Below are 20000 nucleotides of genomic sequence, written 5' to 3' on the forward strand. Positions count from 1 at the left end.
CATGTTCCCGGTGACCCTAACACCCCGATGTGTCCGGCTGCGTAACGGAGACACGTTCCCGGTGACCCTAACACCCCGATGTGTCCGGCTGCATAACGGAGACATGTTCCCGGTGACCCTAACACCCCGATGTGTCCGGCTGTGTAACGGAGACATGTTCCCGGTGACCCTAACACCCCGATGTGTCCGGCTGCATAACGGAGACATGTTCCCGGTGACCCTAACACCCCGATGTGTCCGGCTGCGTAACGGAGTCATGTTCCCGGTGACCCTAACACCCCGATGTGTCCGGCTGTGTAACGGAGACATGTTCCCGGTGACCCTAACACCCCGATGTGTCCGGCTGCATAACGGAGACACGTTCCCGGTGACCCTAACACCCCGATGTGTCCGGCTGTGTAACGGAGACATGTTCCCGGTGACCCTAACACCCCGATGTGTCCGGCTGCGTAACGGAGACACGTTCCCGGTGACCCTAACACCCCGATGTGTCCGGCTGCGTAACGGAGACACGTTCCCGGTGACCCTAACACCCCGATGTGTCCGGCTGCATAACGGAGACACGTTCCCGGTGACCCTAACACCCCGATGTGTCCGGCTGCGTAACGGAGACACGTTCCCGGTGACCCTAACACCCCGATGTGTCCGGCTGTGTAACGGAGACATGTTCCCGGTGACCCTAACACCCCGATGTGTCCGGCTGCGTAACGGAGACATGTTCCCGGTGACCCTAACACCCCGATGTGTCCGGCTGCGTAACGGAGACATGTTCCCGGTGACCCTAACACCCCGATGTGTCCGGCTGCGTAACGGAGACATGTTCCCGGTGACCCTAACACCCCGATGTGTCCGGCTGCGTAACGGAGACATGTTCCCGGTGACCCTAACACCCCGATGTGTCCGGCTGTATAACGGAGACATGTTCCCGGTGACCCTAACACCCCGATGTGTCCGGCTGTATAACGGAGACACGTTCCCGGTGACCCTAACACCCCGATGTGTCCGGCTGCGTAACGGAGACACGTTCCCGGTGACCCTAACACCCCGATGTGTCCGGCTGTGTAACGGAGACGCGTTCCCGGTGACCCTAACACCCCATTGTGTCCGGCTGCATAACGGAGACATGTTCCCGGTGACCCTAACACCCCGATGTGTCCGGCTGTATAACGGAGACATGTTCCCGGTGACCCTAACACCCCGATGTGTCCGGCTGCGTAACGGAGACACGTTCCCGGTGACCCTAACACCCCGATGTGTCCGGCTGTATAACGGAGACATGTTCCCGGTGACCCTAACACCCCGATGTGTCCGGCTGTATAACGGAGACATGTTCCCGGTGACCCTAACACCCCGATGTGTCCGGCTGTGTAACGGAGACGCGTTCCCGGTGACCCTAACACCCCATTGTGTCCGGCTGCATAACGGAGACATGTTCCCGGTGACCCTAACACCCCGATGTGTCCGGCTGTATAACGGAGACATGTTCCCGGTGACCCTAACACCCCGATGTGTCCGGCTGTATAACGGAGACACGTTCCCGGTGACCCTAACACCCCGATGTGTCCGGCTGCGTAACGGAGACACGTTCCCGGTGACCCTAACACCCCGATGTGTCCGGCTGCATAACGGAGACACGTTCCCGGTGACCCTAACACCCCGATGTGTCCGGCTGTGTAACGGAGACACGTTCCCGGTGACCCTAACACCCCGATGTGTCCGGCTGCGTAACGGAGACACGTTCCCGGTGACCCTAACACCCCGATGTGTCCGGCTGCGTAACGGAGACATATTCCCGGTGACCCTAACACCCCGATGTGTCCGGCTGCGTAACGGAGACATGTTCCCGGTGACCCTAACACCCCGATGTGTCCGGCTGCGTAACGGAGACATGTTCCCGGTGACCCTAACACCCCGATGTGTCCGGCTGCGTAACGGAGACACGTTCCCGGTGACCCTAACACCCCGATGTGTCCGGCTGCGTAACGGAGACACGTTCCCGGTGACCCTAACACCCCGATGTGTCCGGCTGTGTAACGGAGACACGTTCCCGGTGACCCTAACACCCCGATGTGTCCGGCTGTGTAACGGAGACACGTTCCCGGTGACCCTAACACCCCAATGTGTCCGGCTGCGTAACGGAGACACGTTCCCGGTGACCCTAACACCCCGATGTGTCCGGCTGCGTAACGGAGTCATGTTCCCGGTGACCCTAACACCCCGATGTGTCCGGCTGCGTAACGGAGACACGTTCCCGGTGACCCTAACACCCCGATGTGTCCGGCTGCGTAACGGAGACATGTTCCCGGTGACCCTAACACCCCGATGTGTCCGGCTGCGTAACGGAGACACGTTCCCGGTGACCCTAACACCCCGATGTGTCCGGCTGCGTAACGGAGACACGTTCCCGGTGACCCTAACACCCCGATGTGTCCGGCTGCGTAACGGAGACACGTTCCCGGTGACCCTAACACCCCGATGTGTCCGGCTGCGTAACGGAGACACGTTCCCGGTGACCCTAACACCCCGATGTGTCCGGCTGCGTAACGGAGACACGTTCCCGGTGACCCTAACACCCCGATGTGTCCGGCTGCATAACGGAGACACGTTCCCGGTGACCCTAACACCCCGATGTGTCCGGCTGCATAACGGAGACATGTTCCCGGTGACCCTAACACCCCGTTGTGTCCGGCTGCGTAACGGAGACATGTTCCCGGTGACCCTAACACCCCGATGTGTCCGGCTGCATAACGGAGACATGTTCCCGGTGACCCTAACACCCCGATGTGTCCGGCTGCGTAACGGAGACATGTTCCCGGTGACCCTAACACCCCGATGTGTCCGGCTGCGTAACGGAGACATGTTCCCGGTGACCCTAACACCCCGATGTGTCCGGCTGCATAACGGAGACATGTTCCCGGTGACCCTAACACCCCGATGTGTCCGGCTGCGTAACGGAGACATGTTCCCGGTGACCCTAACACCCCGATGTGTCCGGCTGTGTAACGGAGACACGTTCCCGGTGACCCTAACACCCCGATGTGTCCGGCTGCGTAACAGAGACATGTTCCCGGTGACCCTAACACCCCGATGTGTCCGGCTGCGTAACGGAGACATGTTCCCGGTGACCCTAACACCCCGATGTGTCCGGCTGTGTAACGGAGACATGTTCCCGGTGACCCTAACACCCCGATGTGTCCGGCTGCGTAACGGAGACACGTTCCCGGTGACCCTAACACCCCGATGTGTCCGGCTGCGTAACGGAGACACGTTCCCGGTGACCCTAACACCCCGATGTGTCCGGCTGCGTAACGGAGACATGTTCCCGGTGACCCTAACACCCCGATGTGTCCGGCTGCGTAACGGAGACATGTTCCCGGTGACCCTAACACCCCGATGTGTCCGGCTGCGTAACGGAGACGCGTTCCCGGTGACCCTAACACCCCGATGTGTCCGGCTGCGTAACGGAGACATGTTCCCGGTGACCCTAACACCCCGATGTGTCCGGCTGTGTAACGGAGACACGTTCCCGGTGACCCTAACACCCCGATGTGTCCGGCTGCGTAACGGAGACACGTTCCCGGTGACCCTAACACCCCGATGTGTCCGGCTGCGTAACGGAGACACGTTCCCGGTGACCCTAACACCCCGATGTGTCCGGCTGTGTAACGGAGACATGTTCCCGGTGACCCTAACACCCCGATGTGTCCGGCTGCGTAACGGAGACATGTTCCCGGTGACCCTAACACCCCGATGTGTCCGGCTGTGTAACGGAGACACGTTCCCGGTGACCCTAACACCCCGATGTGTCCGGCTGTGTAACGGAGACACGTTCCCGGTGACCCTAACACCCCGATGTGTCCGGCTGCATAACGGAGACATGTTCCCGGTGACCCTAACACCCCGATGTGTCCGGCTGCATAACGGAGACATGTTCCCGGTGACCCTAACACCCCGATGTGTCCGGCTGTGTAACGGAGACATGTTCCCGGTGATCCTAACACCCCGATGTGTCCGGCTGCATAACGGAGACACGTTCCCGGTGACCCTAACACCCCGATGTGTCCGGCTGTGTAACGGAGACATGTTCCCGGTGACCCTAACACCCCGATGTGTCCGGCTGTGTAACGGAGACATGTTCCCGGTGACCCTAACACCCCGATGTGTCCGGCTGCGTAACGGAGACACGTTCCCGGTGACCCTAACACCCCGATGTGTCCGGCTGTGTAACGGAGACATGTTCCCGGTGACCCTAACACCCCGATGTGTCCGGCTGTGTAACGGAGACATGTTCCCGGTGACCCTAACACCCCGTTGTGTCCGGCTGTGTAACGGAGACACGTTCCCGGTGACCCTAACACCCCGATGTGTCCGGCTGCGTAACGGAGACATGTTCCCGGTGACCCTAACACCCCGATGTGTCCGGCTGTGTAACGGAGACACGTTCCCGGTGACCCTAACACCCCGATGTGTCCGGCTGCGTAACGGAGACATGTTCCCGGTGACCCTAACACCCCGATGTGTCCGGCTGCATAACGGAGACACGTTCCCGGTGACCCTAACACCCCGATGTGTCCGGCTGTGTAACGGAGACATGTTCCCGGTGACCCTAACACCCCGATGTGTCCGGCTGCGTAACGGAGACATGTTCCCGGTGACCCTAACACCCCGATGTGTCCGGCTGCATAACGGAGACATGTTCCCGGTGACCCTAACACCCCGATGTGTCCGGCTGCGTAACGGAGACACGTTCCCGGTGACCCTAACACCCCGATGTGTCCGGCTGCGTAACGGAGACATGTTCCCGGTGACCCTAACACCCCGATGTGTCCGGCTGCGTAACGGAGACACGTTCCCGGTGACCCTAACACCCCGATGTGTCCGGCTGCATAACGGAGACACGTTCCCGGTGACCCTAACACCCCGATCTGTCCGGCTGCGTAACGGAGACACGTTCCCGGTGACCCTAACACCCCGATGTGTCCGGCTGTGTAACGGAGACACGTTCCCGGTGACCCTAACACCCCGATGTGTCCGGCTGCGTAACGGAGACATGTTCCCGGTGACCCTAACACCCCGATGTGTCCGGCTGCATAACGGAGACACGTTCCCGGTGACCCTAACACCCCGATGTGTCCGGCTGCATAACGGAGACATGTTCCCGGTGACCCTAACACCCCGATGTGTCCGGCTGTGTAACGGAGACACGTTCCCGGTGACCCTAACACCCCGATGTGTCCGGCTGCGTAACGGAGACATGTTCCCGGTGACCCTAACACCCCGATGTGTCCGGCTGTGTAACGGAGACACGGTCCCGGTGACCCTAACACCCCGATGTGTCCGGCTGTGTAACGGAGACATGTTCCCGGTGACCCTAACACCCCGATGTGTCCGGCTGTGTAACGGAGACATGTTCCCGGTGACCCTAACACCCCGATGTGTCCGGCTGCGTAACGGAGACACGTTCCCGGTGACCCTAACACCCCGATGTGTCCGGCTGCGTAACGGAGACATGTTCCCGGTGACCCTAACACCCCGATGTGTCCGGCTGTGTAACGGAGACACGTTCCCGGTGACCCTAACACCCCGATGTGTCCGGCTGTGTAACGGAGACACGTTCCCGGTGACCCTAACACCCCGATGTGTCCGGCTGCGTAACGGAGACACGTTCCCGGTGACCCTAACACCCCGATGTGTCCGGCTGTGTAACGGAGACACGTTCCCGGTGACCCTAACACCCCGATGTGTCCGGCTGCATAACGGAGACACGTTCCCGGTGACCCTAACACCCCGATGTGTCCGGCTGCATAACGGAGACACGTTCCCAGTGACCCTAACACCCCGATGTGTCCGGCTGTGTAACGGAGACATGTTCCCGGTGACCCTAACACCCCGATGTGTCCGGCTGCGTAACGGAGACATGTTCCCGGTGACCCTAACACCCCGATGTGTCCGGCTGTGTAACGGAGACATGTTCCCGGTGACCCTAACACCCCGATGTGTCCGGCTGTGTAACGGAGACACGTTCCCGGTGACCCTAACACCCCGATGTGTCCGGCTGCATAACGGAGACACGTTCCCGGTGACCCTAACACCCCGATGTGTCCGGCTGTGTAACGGAGACACGTTCCCGGTGACCCTAACACCCCGATGTGTCCGGCTGCGTAACGGAGACATGTTCCCGGTGACCCTAACACCCCGATGTGTCCGGCTGCATAACGGAGACACGTTCCCGGTGACCCTAACACCCCGATGTGTCCGGCTGCATAACGGAGACATGTTCCCGGTGACCCTAACACCCCGATGTGTCCGGCTGTGTAACGGAGACACGTTCCCGGTGACCCTAACACCCCGATGTGTCCGGCTGCGTAACGGAGACATGTTCCCGGTGACCCTAACACCCCGATGTGTCCGGCTGTGTAACGGAGACACGGTCCCGGTGACCCTAACACCCCGATGTGTCCGGCTGTGTAACGGAGACATGTTCCCGGTGACCCTAACACCCCGATGTGTCCGGCTGTGTAACGGAGACATGTTCCCGGTGACCCTAACACCCCGATGTGTCCGGCTGCGTAACGGAGACACGTTCCCGGTGACCCTAACACCCCGATGTGTCCGGCTGCGTAACGGAGACATGTTCCCGGTGACCCTAACACCCCGATGTGTCCGGCTGTGTAACGGAGACACGTTCCCGGTGACCCTAACACCCCGATGTGTCCGGCTGTGTAACGGAGACACGTTCCCGGTGACCCTAACACCCCGATGTGTCCGGCTGCGTAACGGAGACACGTTCCCGGTGACCCTAACACCCCGATGTGTCCGGCTGTGTAACGGAGACACGTTCCCGGTGACCCTAACACCCCGATGTGTCCGGCTGCATAACGGAGACACGTTCCCGGTGACCCTAACACCCCGATGTGTCCGGCTGCATAACGGAGACACGTTCCCAGTGACCCTAACACCCCGATGTGTCCGGCTGTGTAACGGAGACATGTTCCCGGTGACCCTAACACCCCGATGTGTCCGGCTGCGTAACGGAGACATGTTCCCGGTGACCCTAACACCCCGATGTGTCCGGCTGTGTAACGGAGACATGTTCCCGGTGACCCTAACACCCCGATGTGTCCGGCTGTGTAACGGAGACACGTTCCCGGTGACCCTAACACCCCGATGTGTCCGGCTGCATAACGGAGACACGTTCCCGGTGACCCTAACACCCCGATGTGTCCGGCTGCGTAACGGAGACACGTTCCCGGTGACCCTAACACCCCGATGTGTCCGGCTGCGTAACGGAGACACGTTCCCGGTGACCCTAACACCCCGATGTGTCCGGCTGTGTAACGGAGACATGTTCCCGGTGACCCTAACACCCCGATGTGTCCGGCTGCGTAACGGAGACACGTTCCCGGTGACCCTAACACCCCGATGTGTCCGGCTGCGTAACGGAGACATGTTCCCGGTGACCCTAACACCCCGATGTGTCCGGCTGCGTAACGGAGACATGTTCCCGGTGACCCTAACACCCCGATGTGTCCGGCTGCGTAACGGAGACACGTTCCCGGTGACCCTAACACCCCGATGTGTCCGGCTGCGTAACGGAGACATGTTCCCGGTGACCCTAACACCCCGATGTGTCCGGCTGCATAACGGAGACACGTTCCCGGTGACCCTAACACCCCAATGTGTCCGGCTGTGTAACGGAGACACGTTCCCGGTGACCCTAACACCCCGATGTGTCCGGCTGCGTAACGGAGACATGTTCCCGGTGACCCTAACACCCCGATGTGTCCGGCTGTGTAACGGAGACACGTTCCCGGTGACCCTAACACCCCGATGTGTCCGGCTGCATAACGGAGACACGTTCCCGGTGACCCTAACACCCCGATGTGTCCGGCTGCATAACGGAGACACGTTCCCAGTGACCCTAACACCCCGATGTGTCCGGCTGTGTAACGGAGACATGTTCCCGGTGACCCTAACACCCCGATGTGTCCGGCTGTGTAACGGAGACATGTTCCCGGTGACCCTAACACCCCGATGTGTCCGGCTGCGTAACGGAGACATGTTCCCGGTGACCCTAACACCCCGATGTGTCCGGCTGTGTAACGGAGACATGTTCCCGGTGACCCTAACACCCCGATGTGTCCGGCTGTGTAACGGAGACACGTTCCCGGTGACCCTAACACCCCGATGTGTCCGGCTGCATAACGGAGACACGTTCCCGGTGACCCTAACACCCCGATGTGTCCGGCTGCGTAACGGAGACACGTTCCCGGTGACCCTAACACCCCGATGTGTCCGGCTGCGTAACGGAGACACGTTCCCGGTGACCCTAACACCCCGATGTGTCCGGCTGTGTAACGGAAACATGTTCCCGGTGACCCTAACACCCCGATGTGTCCGGCTGCGTAACGGAGACACGTTCCCGGTGACCCTAACACCCCGATGTGTCCGGCTGCGTAACGGAGACATGTTCCCGGTGACCCTAACACCCCGATGTGTCCGGCTGCGTAACGGAGACATGTTCCCGGTGACCCTAACACCCCGATGTGTCCGGCTGCGTAACGGAGACACGTTCCCGGTGACCCTAACACCCCGATGTGTCCGGCTGCGTAACGGAGACATGTTCCCGGTGACCCTAACACCCCGATGTGTCCGGCTGCATAACGGAGACACGTTCCCGGTGACCCTAACACCCCAATGTGTCCGGCTGTGTAACGGAGACACGTTCCCGGTGACCCTAACACCCCGATGTGTCCGGCTGCGTAACGGAGACATGTTCCCGGTGACCCTAACACCCCGATGTGTCCGGCTGTGTAACGGAGACACGTTCCCGGTGACCCTAACACCCCGATGTGTCCGGCTGTGTAACGGAGACACGTTCCCGGTGACCCTAACACCCCGATGTGTCCGGCTGCGTAACGGAGACATGTTCCCGGTGACCCTAACACCCCGATGTGTCCGGCTGCGTAACGGAGACATGTTCCCGGTGACCCTAACACCCCGATGTGTCCGGCTGCGTAACGGAGACATGTTCCCGGTGACCCTAACACCCCGATGTGTCCGGCTGTGTAACGGAGACATGTTCCCGGTGACCCTAACACCCCGTTGTGTCCGGCTGTGTAACGGAGACACGTTCCCGGTGACCCTAACACCCCGATGTGTCCGGCTGTGTAACGGAGACATGTTCCCGGTGACCCTAACACCCCGATGTGTCCGGCTGTGTAACAGAGACATGTTCCCGGTGACCCTAACACCCCGATGTGTCCGGCTGCGTAACGGAGACACGTTCCCGGTGACCCTAACACCCCGATGTGTCCGGCTGTGTAACGGAGACATGTTCCCGGTGACCCTAACACCCCGATGTGTCCGGCTGCGTAACGGAGACACGTTCCCGGTGACCCTAACACCCCGATGTGTCCGGCTGTGTAACGGAGACATGTTCCCGGTGACCCTAACACCCCGATGTGTCCGGCTGCGTAACGGAACATGTTCCCGGTGACCCTAACACCCCGATGTGTCCGGCTGCATAACGGAGACATGTTCCCGGTGACCCTAACACCCCGATGTGTCCGGCTGTGTAACAGAGACATGTTCCCGGTGACCCTAACACCCCGATGTGTCCGGCTGCGTAACGGAGACACGTTCCCGGTGACCCTAACACCCCGATGTGTCCGGCTGCGTAACGGAGACACGTTCCCGGTGACCCTAACACCCCGATGTGTCCGGCTGCGTAACGGAGACACGTTCCCGGTGACCCTAACACCCCGATGTGTCCGGCTGCGTAACGGAGACATGTTCCCGGTGACCCTAACACCCCGATGTGTCCGGCTGCGTAACGGAGACACGTTCCCGGTGACCCTAACACCCCGATGTGTCCGGCTGCGTAACGGAGACATGTTCCCGGTGACCCTAACACCCCGATGTGTCCGGCTGTGTAACGGAGACACGTTCCCGGTGACCCTAACACCCCGATGTGTCCGGCTGTGTAACGGAGACACGTTCCCGGTGACCCTAACACCCCGATGTGTCCGGCTGTGTAACGGAGACACGTTCCCGGTGACCCTAACACCCCGATGTGTCCGGCTGCGTAACGGAGACATGTTCCCGGTGACCCTAACACCCCGATGTGTCCGGCTGTGTAACGGAGACATGTTCCCGGTGACCCTAACACCCCGATGTGTCCGGCTGTGTAACGGAGACATGTTCCCGGTGACCCTAACACCCCGATGTGTCCGGCTGCGTAACGGAGACATGTTCCCGGTGACCCTAACACCCCGATGTGTCCGGCTGCGTAACGGAGACATGTTCCCGGTGACCCTAACACCCCGATGTGTCCGGCTGCGTAACAGAGACATGTTCCCGGTGACCCTAACACCCCGATGTGTCCGGCTGCATAACGGAGACACGTTCCCGGTGACCCTAACACCCCGATGTGTCCGGCTGCGTAACGGAGACATGTTCCCGGTGACCCTAACACCCCGATGTGTCCGGCTGCGTAACAGAGACATGTTCCCGGTGACCCTAACACCCCGATGTGTCCGGCTGCGTAACGGAGACACGTTCCCGGTGACCCTAACACCCCGATGTGTCTGGCTGCGTAACGGAGACATGTTCCCGGTGACCCTAACACCCCGATGTGTCCGGCTGCGTAACGGAGACACGTTCCCGGTGACCCTAACACCCCGATGTGTCCGGCTGCGTAACAGAGACATGTTCCCGGTGACCCTAACACCCCGATGTGTCCGGCTGTGTAACGGAGACATGTTCCCGGTGACCCTAACACCCCGATGTGTCCGGCTGCGTAACGGAGTCATGTTCCCGGTGACCCTAACACCCCGATGTGTCCGGCTGTGTAACGGAGACACGTTCCCGGTGACCCTAACACCCCGATGTGTCCGGCTGCGTAACGGAGACACGTTCCCGGTGACCCTAACACCCCGATGTGTCCGGCTGCGTAACGGAGACACGTTCCCGGTGACCCTAACACCCCGATGTGTCCGGCTGCGTAACGGAGACACGTTCCCGGTGACCCTAACACCCCGATGTGTCCGGCTGCGTAACAGAGACACGTTCCCGGTGACCCTAACACCCCGATGTGTCCGGCTGCGTAACAGAGACACGTTCCCGGTGACCCTAACACCCCGATGTGTCCGGCTGTGTAACGGAGACATGTTCCCGGTGACCCTAACACCCCGATGTGTCCGGCTGCGTAACGGAGACACGTTCCCGGTGACCCTAACACCCCGTTGTGTCCGGCTGCGTAACGGAGACACGTTCCCGGTGACCCTAACACCCCGATGTGTCCGGCTGCGTAACAGAGACACGTTCCCGGTGACCCTAACACCCCGATGTGTCCGGCTGCGTAACGGAGACACGTTCCCGGTGACCCTAACACCCCGTTGTGTCCGGCTGCGTAACGGAGACACGTTCCCGGTGACCCTAACACCCCAATGTGTCCGGCTGCATAACGGAGACACGTTCCCGGTGACCCTAACACCCCGTTGTGTCCGGCTGCGTAACGGAGACATGTTCCCGGTGACCCTAACACCCCGATGTGTCCGGCTGCGTAACGGAGACACGTTCCCGGTGACCCTAACACCCTGATGTGTCCGGCTGCGTAACGGAGACACGTTCCCGGTGACCCTAACACCCCGATGTGTCCGGCTGCGTAACGGAGACACGTTCCCGGTGATCCTAACACCCCGTTGTGTACGGCTGCATAACGGAGACACGTTCCCGGTGACCCTAACACCCCGTTGTGTCCGGCTGCATAACGGAACATGTTCCCGGTGACCCTAACACCCCGTTGTGTCCGGCTGTGTAACGGAGACGTTCCTCGTCGTGGCGTCGGGCGGAGACTCGTCTCTCGTATCGTTAAATTTCTTCCTTCTCTTTCTCGCGCAGAGGAAACTTATCAGCAATTAGCCAAAGAGACGCTGGAGGAGTTGGACTGGTGCCTCGACCAGCTGGAGGCCGTGCAGACGTACCGCTCGGTCAGCGAGATGGCTTCTAACAAGGTAAGGAGGAGAGAGAGATATATCATCGTTCGTACCACCTGGATATTGTTCATTTACATTGCGGGGTGGTGTGTAGGGAGAGCGGCACGTTGAGAGGGATTTAGTAGGGTTTGCCTCTCAGGTGATGACGAGGCCTCTCGTGACCTGGATCCTATAGCGTAATCGGGTTAGCGGAACCTTCCTTTAGTGTGATAAGTTGGTGTAGTAAATACTTTATTCCTATAAGTTAATAGGGTTTGTGGCAACTGCCTCTGAGGTGAAGACGAGGCCTCTCGTGACCTGGATCCTATAGCGTAATCGGGTTAGCGGAACCTTCCTTTAGTGTGATAAGTAGGTGTAGTACATACTTTATTCCTATAAGTTAATAGGGTTTGTGGCAACTGCCTCTAAGGTGATGACGAGGCTTCTCGTGACCTGGATCCTATAGCGTATTCGGGTTAATGGAACCTTCCTTTAGTGTGATAAGTAGGTGTAGTACATACTTTATTCCTATAAGTTAATAGGGTGAGTTGAGCCTGCCTCTAAGGTTATAATAGGGCTTCTCATGGTCTGGGCCCTTTAAGGTAATAGGGTTAGTGTCGCCTTCCACTTGTGTGATAAGGGCAACTCAAGCACTTTATCCCTATAAATTAACGAGGTTGCAGGCTAAAACCCGTAGAGGGTGTCTCACTTTTAGGACTAAGTTGTAGGGGGTATCTTAGGACAGTCACAAAGGAGGCCATATTTACGAGGCTCCTCCCGCCAAAATGAATATTTCTGTGGTGTTGAAAGCCGCCGGACGGTGTGACGGTGACATTTGTCGTTGGCGTGAAACGGAAAAAGTATATGGGATTTTATAAAAATAAAAAAAAAAGACGAATGACTTTGGTGAGTGCTGGATTTCATAGCTTGGAGAGTTTAGGCCTCAAAGCCTAACTACTACAAAAGCAAAATGTCGGCCTGCTCCATACAAGCGCTGGCCTTTCCCAACACTTGCTGTCAGTGGTGTGAAAGGAAAAAATGGATTTATATCTAAACTAATACTCTCAATAAACTCGCTTTAACTATCCAGCCCCAATCGTAATCATTCCATAATAACTGGGACGATAAAAGAGCTTGTCTGTCTGTCTGTCTGTCTGTCTGTCTGTCTGTCTGTCAGGGCTATAGCTCCCAGACCATGAAACCTAGACACATGAAACTTTGCAGACATTCTAAGGCGACCCAATGGGGGTGCACCTCTGGGTTATTTTTTTTGGAAGGTCGGGTTTCCCCCCCCCCCCCTCCTTTTTTTAACTGCTTAATCGCTGATTGGTAGTTCTCTCCCCACGCGGCCGCTGATTGGTCGGTGTCTCGGGCCACGGATTGGTCTTTGCTTTGCAGGGAGGTATGTGATTGGTCGCTGCGGTGAACTGGCGGTCTTCTGGTCATTTCTTTTGGGGGAGAACTTAGGCCGCAGGGGAGTGGGTGTAAGAGTGGGAGGTGGGGGTGTGAGAGAGGAAAGGGGGAGGAAATAACGCTATGTTAGTTATATCATACCTAACTGTGGGGTTACTCCCATCCAGACCCCGAAATAGGAGAGGGAAATAACGCTATGTTAGTTATATCATACCTAACTGTGGGGTTACTCCCATCCAGACCCCGAAATAGGAGAGGGAAATAACGCTGTGTTAGTTATATCATACCTAACTGTGGGGTTACTCCCATCCAGACCCCGAAATAGGAGAGGGAAATAACGCTATGTTAGTTATATCATACCTAACTTTGGGGTTACTCCCATCCAGACCCCGAAATAGGAGAGGGAAATAACGCTATGTTAGTTATATCACACCTAACTGTGGGGTTACTCCCATCCAGACCCCGAAATAGGAGAGGGAAATAATGCTATGTTAGTTATATCATACCTAACTGTGGGGTTACTCCCATCCAGACCCCGAAATAGGAGAGGGAAATAACGCTATGTTAGTTATATCACACCTAACTGTGGGGTTACTCCCATCCAGACCCCGAAATAGGAGAGGGAAATAACGCTATGTTAGTTATATCATACCTAACTGTGGGGTTACTCCCACCCAGACCCCGAAATAGGAGAGGGAAATAACGCTATGTTAGTTATATCATACCTAACTGTGGGGTTACTCCCATCCAGACCCCGAAATAGGAGAGGGAAATAACGCTATGTTAGTTATATCATACCTAACTGTGGGGTTACTCCCATCCAGACCCCGAAATAGGAGAGGGAAATAACGCTATGTTCGTTATATCATACCTAACTGTGGGGTTACTCCCACCCAGACCCCGAAATAGGAAAGGGAAATAACGCTATGTTAGTTATATCACACCTAACTGTGGGGTTACTCCCACCCAGACCCCGAAATAGGAGAGGGAAATAACGCTATGTTAGTTATATCATACCTAACTGTGGGGTTACTCCCATCCAGACACCGAAATAGGAGAGGGAAATAACGCTATGTTAGTTATATCATACCTAACTGTGGGGTTACTCCCACCCAGACCCCGAAATAGGAGAGGGAAATAACGCTATGTTAGTTATATCATACCTAACTGTGGGGTTACTCCTATCCAGACCCCGAAATAGGAGAGGGAAATAACGCTATGTTAGTTATATCATACCTAACTGTGGGGTTACTCCCATCCAGACCCCGAAATAGGAGAGGGAAATAACGCTATGTTAGTTATATCACACCTAACTGTGGGGTTACTCCCATCCAGACCCCGAAATAGGAGAGGGAAATAACGCTATGTTAGTTATATCATACCTAACTGTGGGGTTACTCCCATCCAGACTCCGAAATAGGAAGGGGAAATAATGCTATGTTAGTTATATCATACCTAACTGTGGGGTTACTCCCATCCTGACCCCGATATAGGAGAGGGAAATAACGCTATGTTAGTTATATCATACCTAACGGTGGGGTTACTCCCACCCAGACCCCGAAATAGGAGAGGGAAATAACGCTATGTTAGTTATATCATACCTAACTGTGGGGTTACTCCCATCCAGACTCCGAAATAGGAAGGGGAAATAATGCTATGTTAGTTATATCATACCTAACTGTGGGGTTACTCCCATCCTGACCCCGATATAGGAGAGGGAAATAACGCTATGTTAGTTATATCATACCTAACGGTGGGGTTACTCCCACCCAGACCCCGAAATAGGAGAGGGAAATAACGCTATGTTAGTTATATCATACCTAACTGTGGGGTTACTCCCATCCAGACCCCGAAATAGGAGAGGGAATAACGCTATGTTAGTTATATCATACCTAACTGTGGGGTTACTCCCACACTGACCCCGAAATAGGAGAGGGAAATAACGCTATGTTAGTTATATCATACCTAACTGTGGGGTTACTCCCATCCAGACCCCGAAATAGGAGAGGGAAATAACGCTATGTTAGTTATATCATACCTAACTGTGGGGTTACTCCCATCCAGACCCCGAAATAGGAGAGGGAAATAACGCTATGTTAGTTATATCATACCTAACTGTGGGGTTACTCCCACACTGACCCCGAAATAGGAGAGGGAAATAACGCTATGTTAGTTATATCATACCTAACTGTGGGGTTACTCCCATCCAGACCCCGAAATAGGAGAGGGAAATAACGCTATGCTAGTTATATCATACCTAACTGTGGGGTTACTCCCATCCAGACCCCGAAATAGGAGAGGGAAATAACGCTATGTTAGTTATATCATACCTAACTGTGGGGTTACTCCCACCCAGACCCCAAAATAGGAGAGGGAAATAACGCTATGTTAGTTATATCACACCTAACTGTGGGGTTACTCCCACCCAGACCCCAAAATAGGAGAGGGAAATAACGCTGTGTTAGCTATATCATACCTAACTGTGGGGTTACTCCCATCCAGACCCCGAAATAGGAGAGGAAAATAACGCTATGTTAGTTATATCATACCTAACTGTGGGGTTACTCCCATCCAAACCCCGAAATAGGAGAGGGAAATAACGCTATGTTAGTTATATCATACCTAACTGTGGGGTTACTCCCATATAGACCCCGAAATAGGAGAGGGAAATAACACTATGTTAGTTATATCACACCTAACTGTGGGATTACTCCCATCCAGACCCCGAAATAGGAGAGGGAAATAACGCTATGTTAGTTATATCATACCTAACTGTGGGGTTACTCCTATCCAGACCCCGAAATAGGAGAGGGAAATAACGCTATGTTAGTTATATCACACCTAACTGTGGGGTTACACCCATCCAGACCCCGAAATAGGAGAGGGAAATAGCGCTATGTTAGTTATATCATACCTAACTGTGGGGTTACTCCCACCCAGACCCCGAAATAGGAGAGGGAAATAACGCTATGTTAGTTATATCACACCTAACTGTGGGGTTACACCCATCCAGACCCCGAAATAGGAGAGGGAAATAACGCTATGTTAGTTATATCACACCTAACTGTGGGGTTACTCCCATCCAGGCCCCGAAATAGGAGAGGGAAATAACGCTATGTTAGTTATATCATACCTAACTGTGGGGTTACTCCCATCCAGACCCCGAAATAGGAGAGGGAAATAACGCTATGCTAGTTATATCATACCTAACTGTGGGGTTACTCCCATCCAGACCCCGAAATAGGAGAGGGAAATAACGCTATGTTAGTTATATCATACCTAACTGTGGGGTTACTCCCACCCAGACCCCAAAATAGGAGAGGGAAATAACGCTATGTTAGTTATATCATACCTAACTGTGGGGTTACTCCCACCCAGACCCCGAAATAGGAGAGGGAAATAACGCTATGTTAGTTATATCACACCTAACTGTGGGGTTACTCCCATCCAAACCCCGAAATAGGAGAGGGAAATAACGCTATGTTAGTTATATCATACCTAACTGTGGGGTTACTCCCATACAGACCCCGAAATAGGAGAGGGAAATAACACTATGTTAGTTATATCACACCTAACTGTGGGGTTACTCCCACCCAGATCCCGAAATAGGAGGGGGAAATAACGCTGTGTTAGTTATATCACACCTAACTGTGGGATTACTCCCATCCAGACCCCGAAATAGGAGAGGGAAATAACGCTATGTTAGTTATATCATACCTAACTGTGGGGTTACTCCTATCCAGACCCCGAAATAGGAGAGGGAAATAACGCTATGTTAGTTATATCACACCTAACTGTGGGGTTACTCCCATCCTGACCCCGAAATAGGAGAGGGAAATAACGCTATGTTAGTTATATCATACCTAACTGTGGGGTTACACCCATCCAGACCCCGATATAGGAGAGGGAAATAACGCTATGTTAGTTATATCACACCTAACTGTGGGGTTACTCCCATCCAGACCCCGAAATAGGAGAGGGAAATAACGCTATGTTAGTTATATCATACCTAACTGTGGGGTTACTCCCATCCAGACCCCGAAATAGGAGAGGGAAATAACGCTATGTTAGTTATATCACACCTAACTGTGGGGTTACTCCCATCCAGACCCCGAAATAGGAGAGGGAAATAACGCTATGTTAGTTATATCATACCTAACTGTGGGGTTACTCCCATCCAGACCCCGAAATAGGAGAGGGAAATAACGCTATGTTAGTTATATCATACCTAACTGTGGGGTTACTCCCACCCAGATCCCGAAATAGGAGAGGGAAATAACACTATGTTAGTTATATCATACCTAACTGTGGGGTTACTCCCATCCAGACCCCGAAATAGGAGAGGGAAATAACGCTATGTTTAGGTGTGATATAACTAACTGTGGGGTTACTCCCATCCCTACAAAAGCCCTATTTCAGGGTCTGGATGTAACACAAGTTTCGGCCTGCCCTAACTAACGTGCAGCTGGGCGGCTGTAAGAAGTGACGCTGCCGGTGTCTAGAATAACCATTAAATATAAACCGTAGGAAAATTCATTTTTTTTTAAATTAAAAATGCCAACAATGACAAAAAATAATACAAATACGTTGAAAGCGGACTTTGCTACAGGTACATTGTATTTCACCTATCTGGTTTATTTCTAGAACGGTCAAAAAAAGGAAATGGAGAAATAATATATAGTGTATTAGGTTTTAACTTAATGAAGCAATAAAATTAATATCCTACATGTGTGTTTCAGCTTAATGCCATTTTTAATGAGTTTTAATATACTGAGTATCCTATGATTTCTATAGCAGGTTTTAGCCCCACCTCCCCAGCAGTGCAAGATCTTTGCAACACTTTCCTGTCTGTGATACTTTGTTGCCAGTGTTCCCAGCAGTTTAAGCGGCAAACTGCAACAATAGATAATGTTACCTTCGTAATATCCGAATGCATTGTAGCTGCCGAGTGACAGTGACAGAAGGCGTCGTTGAAACGGAAAGGCGGCCATTTAGTGAGCCCCGGCAAGCAGGATCTGTGCTTGTCGATCACAGGCAGAGCGTGTCGATCGGCAGCGTGGCTAATCCGTGTTCAACAAACGTAATCAATGGCGGCTTATAGTGAAGCAATAAAAGGGATCTCTTTTTTATTTGTGAAGCGCGGGCATATACCAGAGCGCAGTATAGAGATGTGATCGTTACATACGCAGAACGACATACGCAGACGTGCAAACAGATCCAGGGAGGTAGTGAGGGCGCTGATTCGGGGAGGTTACACTCTAGAGAACGTAGGGCGATGTTTGAACAAAAGGTGAAGCGGCTGTTGTAGGATGGTGTATACATCAGGATGGAGTATGTATGGTCTAGTCGCACAGCTCATCCCCCTCAAGGCTGCGTCCACGCTGCCGCTGAGCGCGCTTGGCGCTTGACGCGTTTGATTCAGTGAATCCGAATCTGCACGGCCACGCTCAGGCGGAGCGCGCTCGTGCACGGCGCTTGGGGAGACAAAGGAAATTGACTTTGAAGCGCGCTCAGCAGCAGTCAATGCGCACAACACACAGCCACACACCATCACACACACACACAAACACACATTACACACAGAAATAGCCCCATTCCACAGGCTTCTCAGGTTGAATGTATCACCCTAATGATTATTAATAACCATAATAAAAAAAATAAACACAAATACACATCGAAATGTAGTTTTTTAAATGGTTCAAAATGAAAGGTGAATTTAGTTTCTGCAGATTGTTATAAAATAGTAATATAGCTATATCTCTCTCTCTCTCTCTCTCTCTCTCTCTCTCTCTCTCTCTATATATATATATATATATATAAACAATATTAAAAGCAAACTCCACCAGTGAGTGGGAATAAGGGCTGTACAAGAGTTGTACGTTGAGGACAAAACGCAGGGGCTTAAATAAATGAATCCGGGTCAGTTTGCTCTCTTCAAGGTCAGATGCTGCTGTCCCCAAGGTCAAGATGCCTTTTATCCCAAGGGCAGCGTGTAAAAGTTACATTACCGGGGATTTCCAAACTAGGACCGGGGATGTGTGAGAGCGGCAAGGACAGGATGCCTAGAAGCGTGAAGTCCCTCTCCTCCCCTCCTCTCTTACCCCCTCCCCTTCCTCTCGCTCTCCTCCCCACCCCCCCCCCCCCCTCTTCTCACCCCTCCCATCTCCTCCCCTTCACCACTTACATCACATCCCTGCCTGCTGCAGTATGCAAGATGTAGGGGCCTGCCAAACCGAGGATCCCTCTGCAAGCTAACGACCCTACACCCCCTCCGGAGGGAGAAGCTTTAAGCAGCGAGGAGAGACGAGGACGGAACGGTGGGGGTGTGTGGAAGGGAGAGGAGGAGGAGGAGACGACCCCCTTTAACACGTCTCCTGTCTGCTGCCTTCGCTGCTGTCCCTGCTTTGGTACCCGAGAAGGATGCTGCATTGATGCAGGATGCTGCTGCCGTCTCTCCATCACTTAAGGATGTAGGCAGAGAGGCCTTCTTCTCCCGCTGCCATCTCTCCCTTGGCACTTGGATGCCGTGACTAGGGTTTTCCTCACCCAGGCCACGGACCAGGAGGAAGAGAACAGGGGTGGGGGGGGGGGGGGATTGGGGGGTGGGTG

At 54.6% G+C, this 20000-nt stretch overlaps 1 protein-coding gene across 5 annotated transcripts in view; it reads left to right on the forward strand.

The window, feature by feature from the left end:
- Window positions 1-20000, forward strand: part of PDE4A (phosphodiesterase 4A) — a 375781-nt gene that overhangs the window by 312071 nt on the left and 43710 nt on the right. For all 5 annotated transcript variants that reach the window (XM_075577433.1, XM_075577431.1, XM_075577432.1 and 2 more), the window contains one exon: window positions 11905-12017. In XM_075577433.1, the coding sequence (XP_075433548.1) occupies window positions 11905-12017 (113 nt within the window). The remainder of the gene's footprint in view (window positions 1-11904; window positions 12018-20000) is intronic.

The sequence above is a fragment of the Ascaphus truei genome, chromosome 20, assembly GCF_040206685.1.
Source record: "Ascaphus truei isolate aAscTru1 chromosome 20, aAscTru1.hap1, whole genome shotgun sequence".
Lineage (NCBI taxonomy): Eukaryota > Metazoa > Chordata > Amphibia > Anura > Ascaphidae > Ascaphus > Ascaphus truei.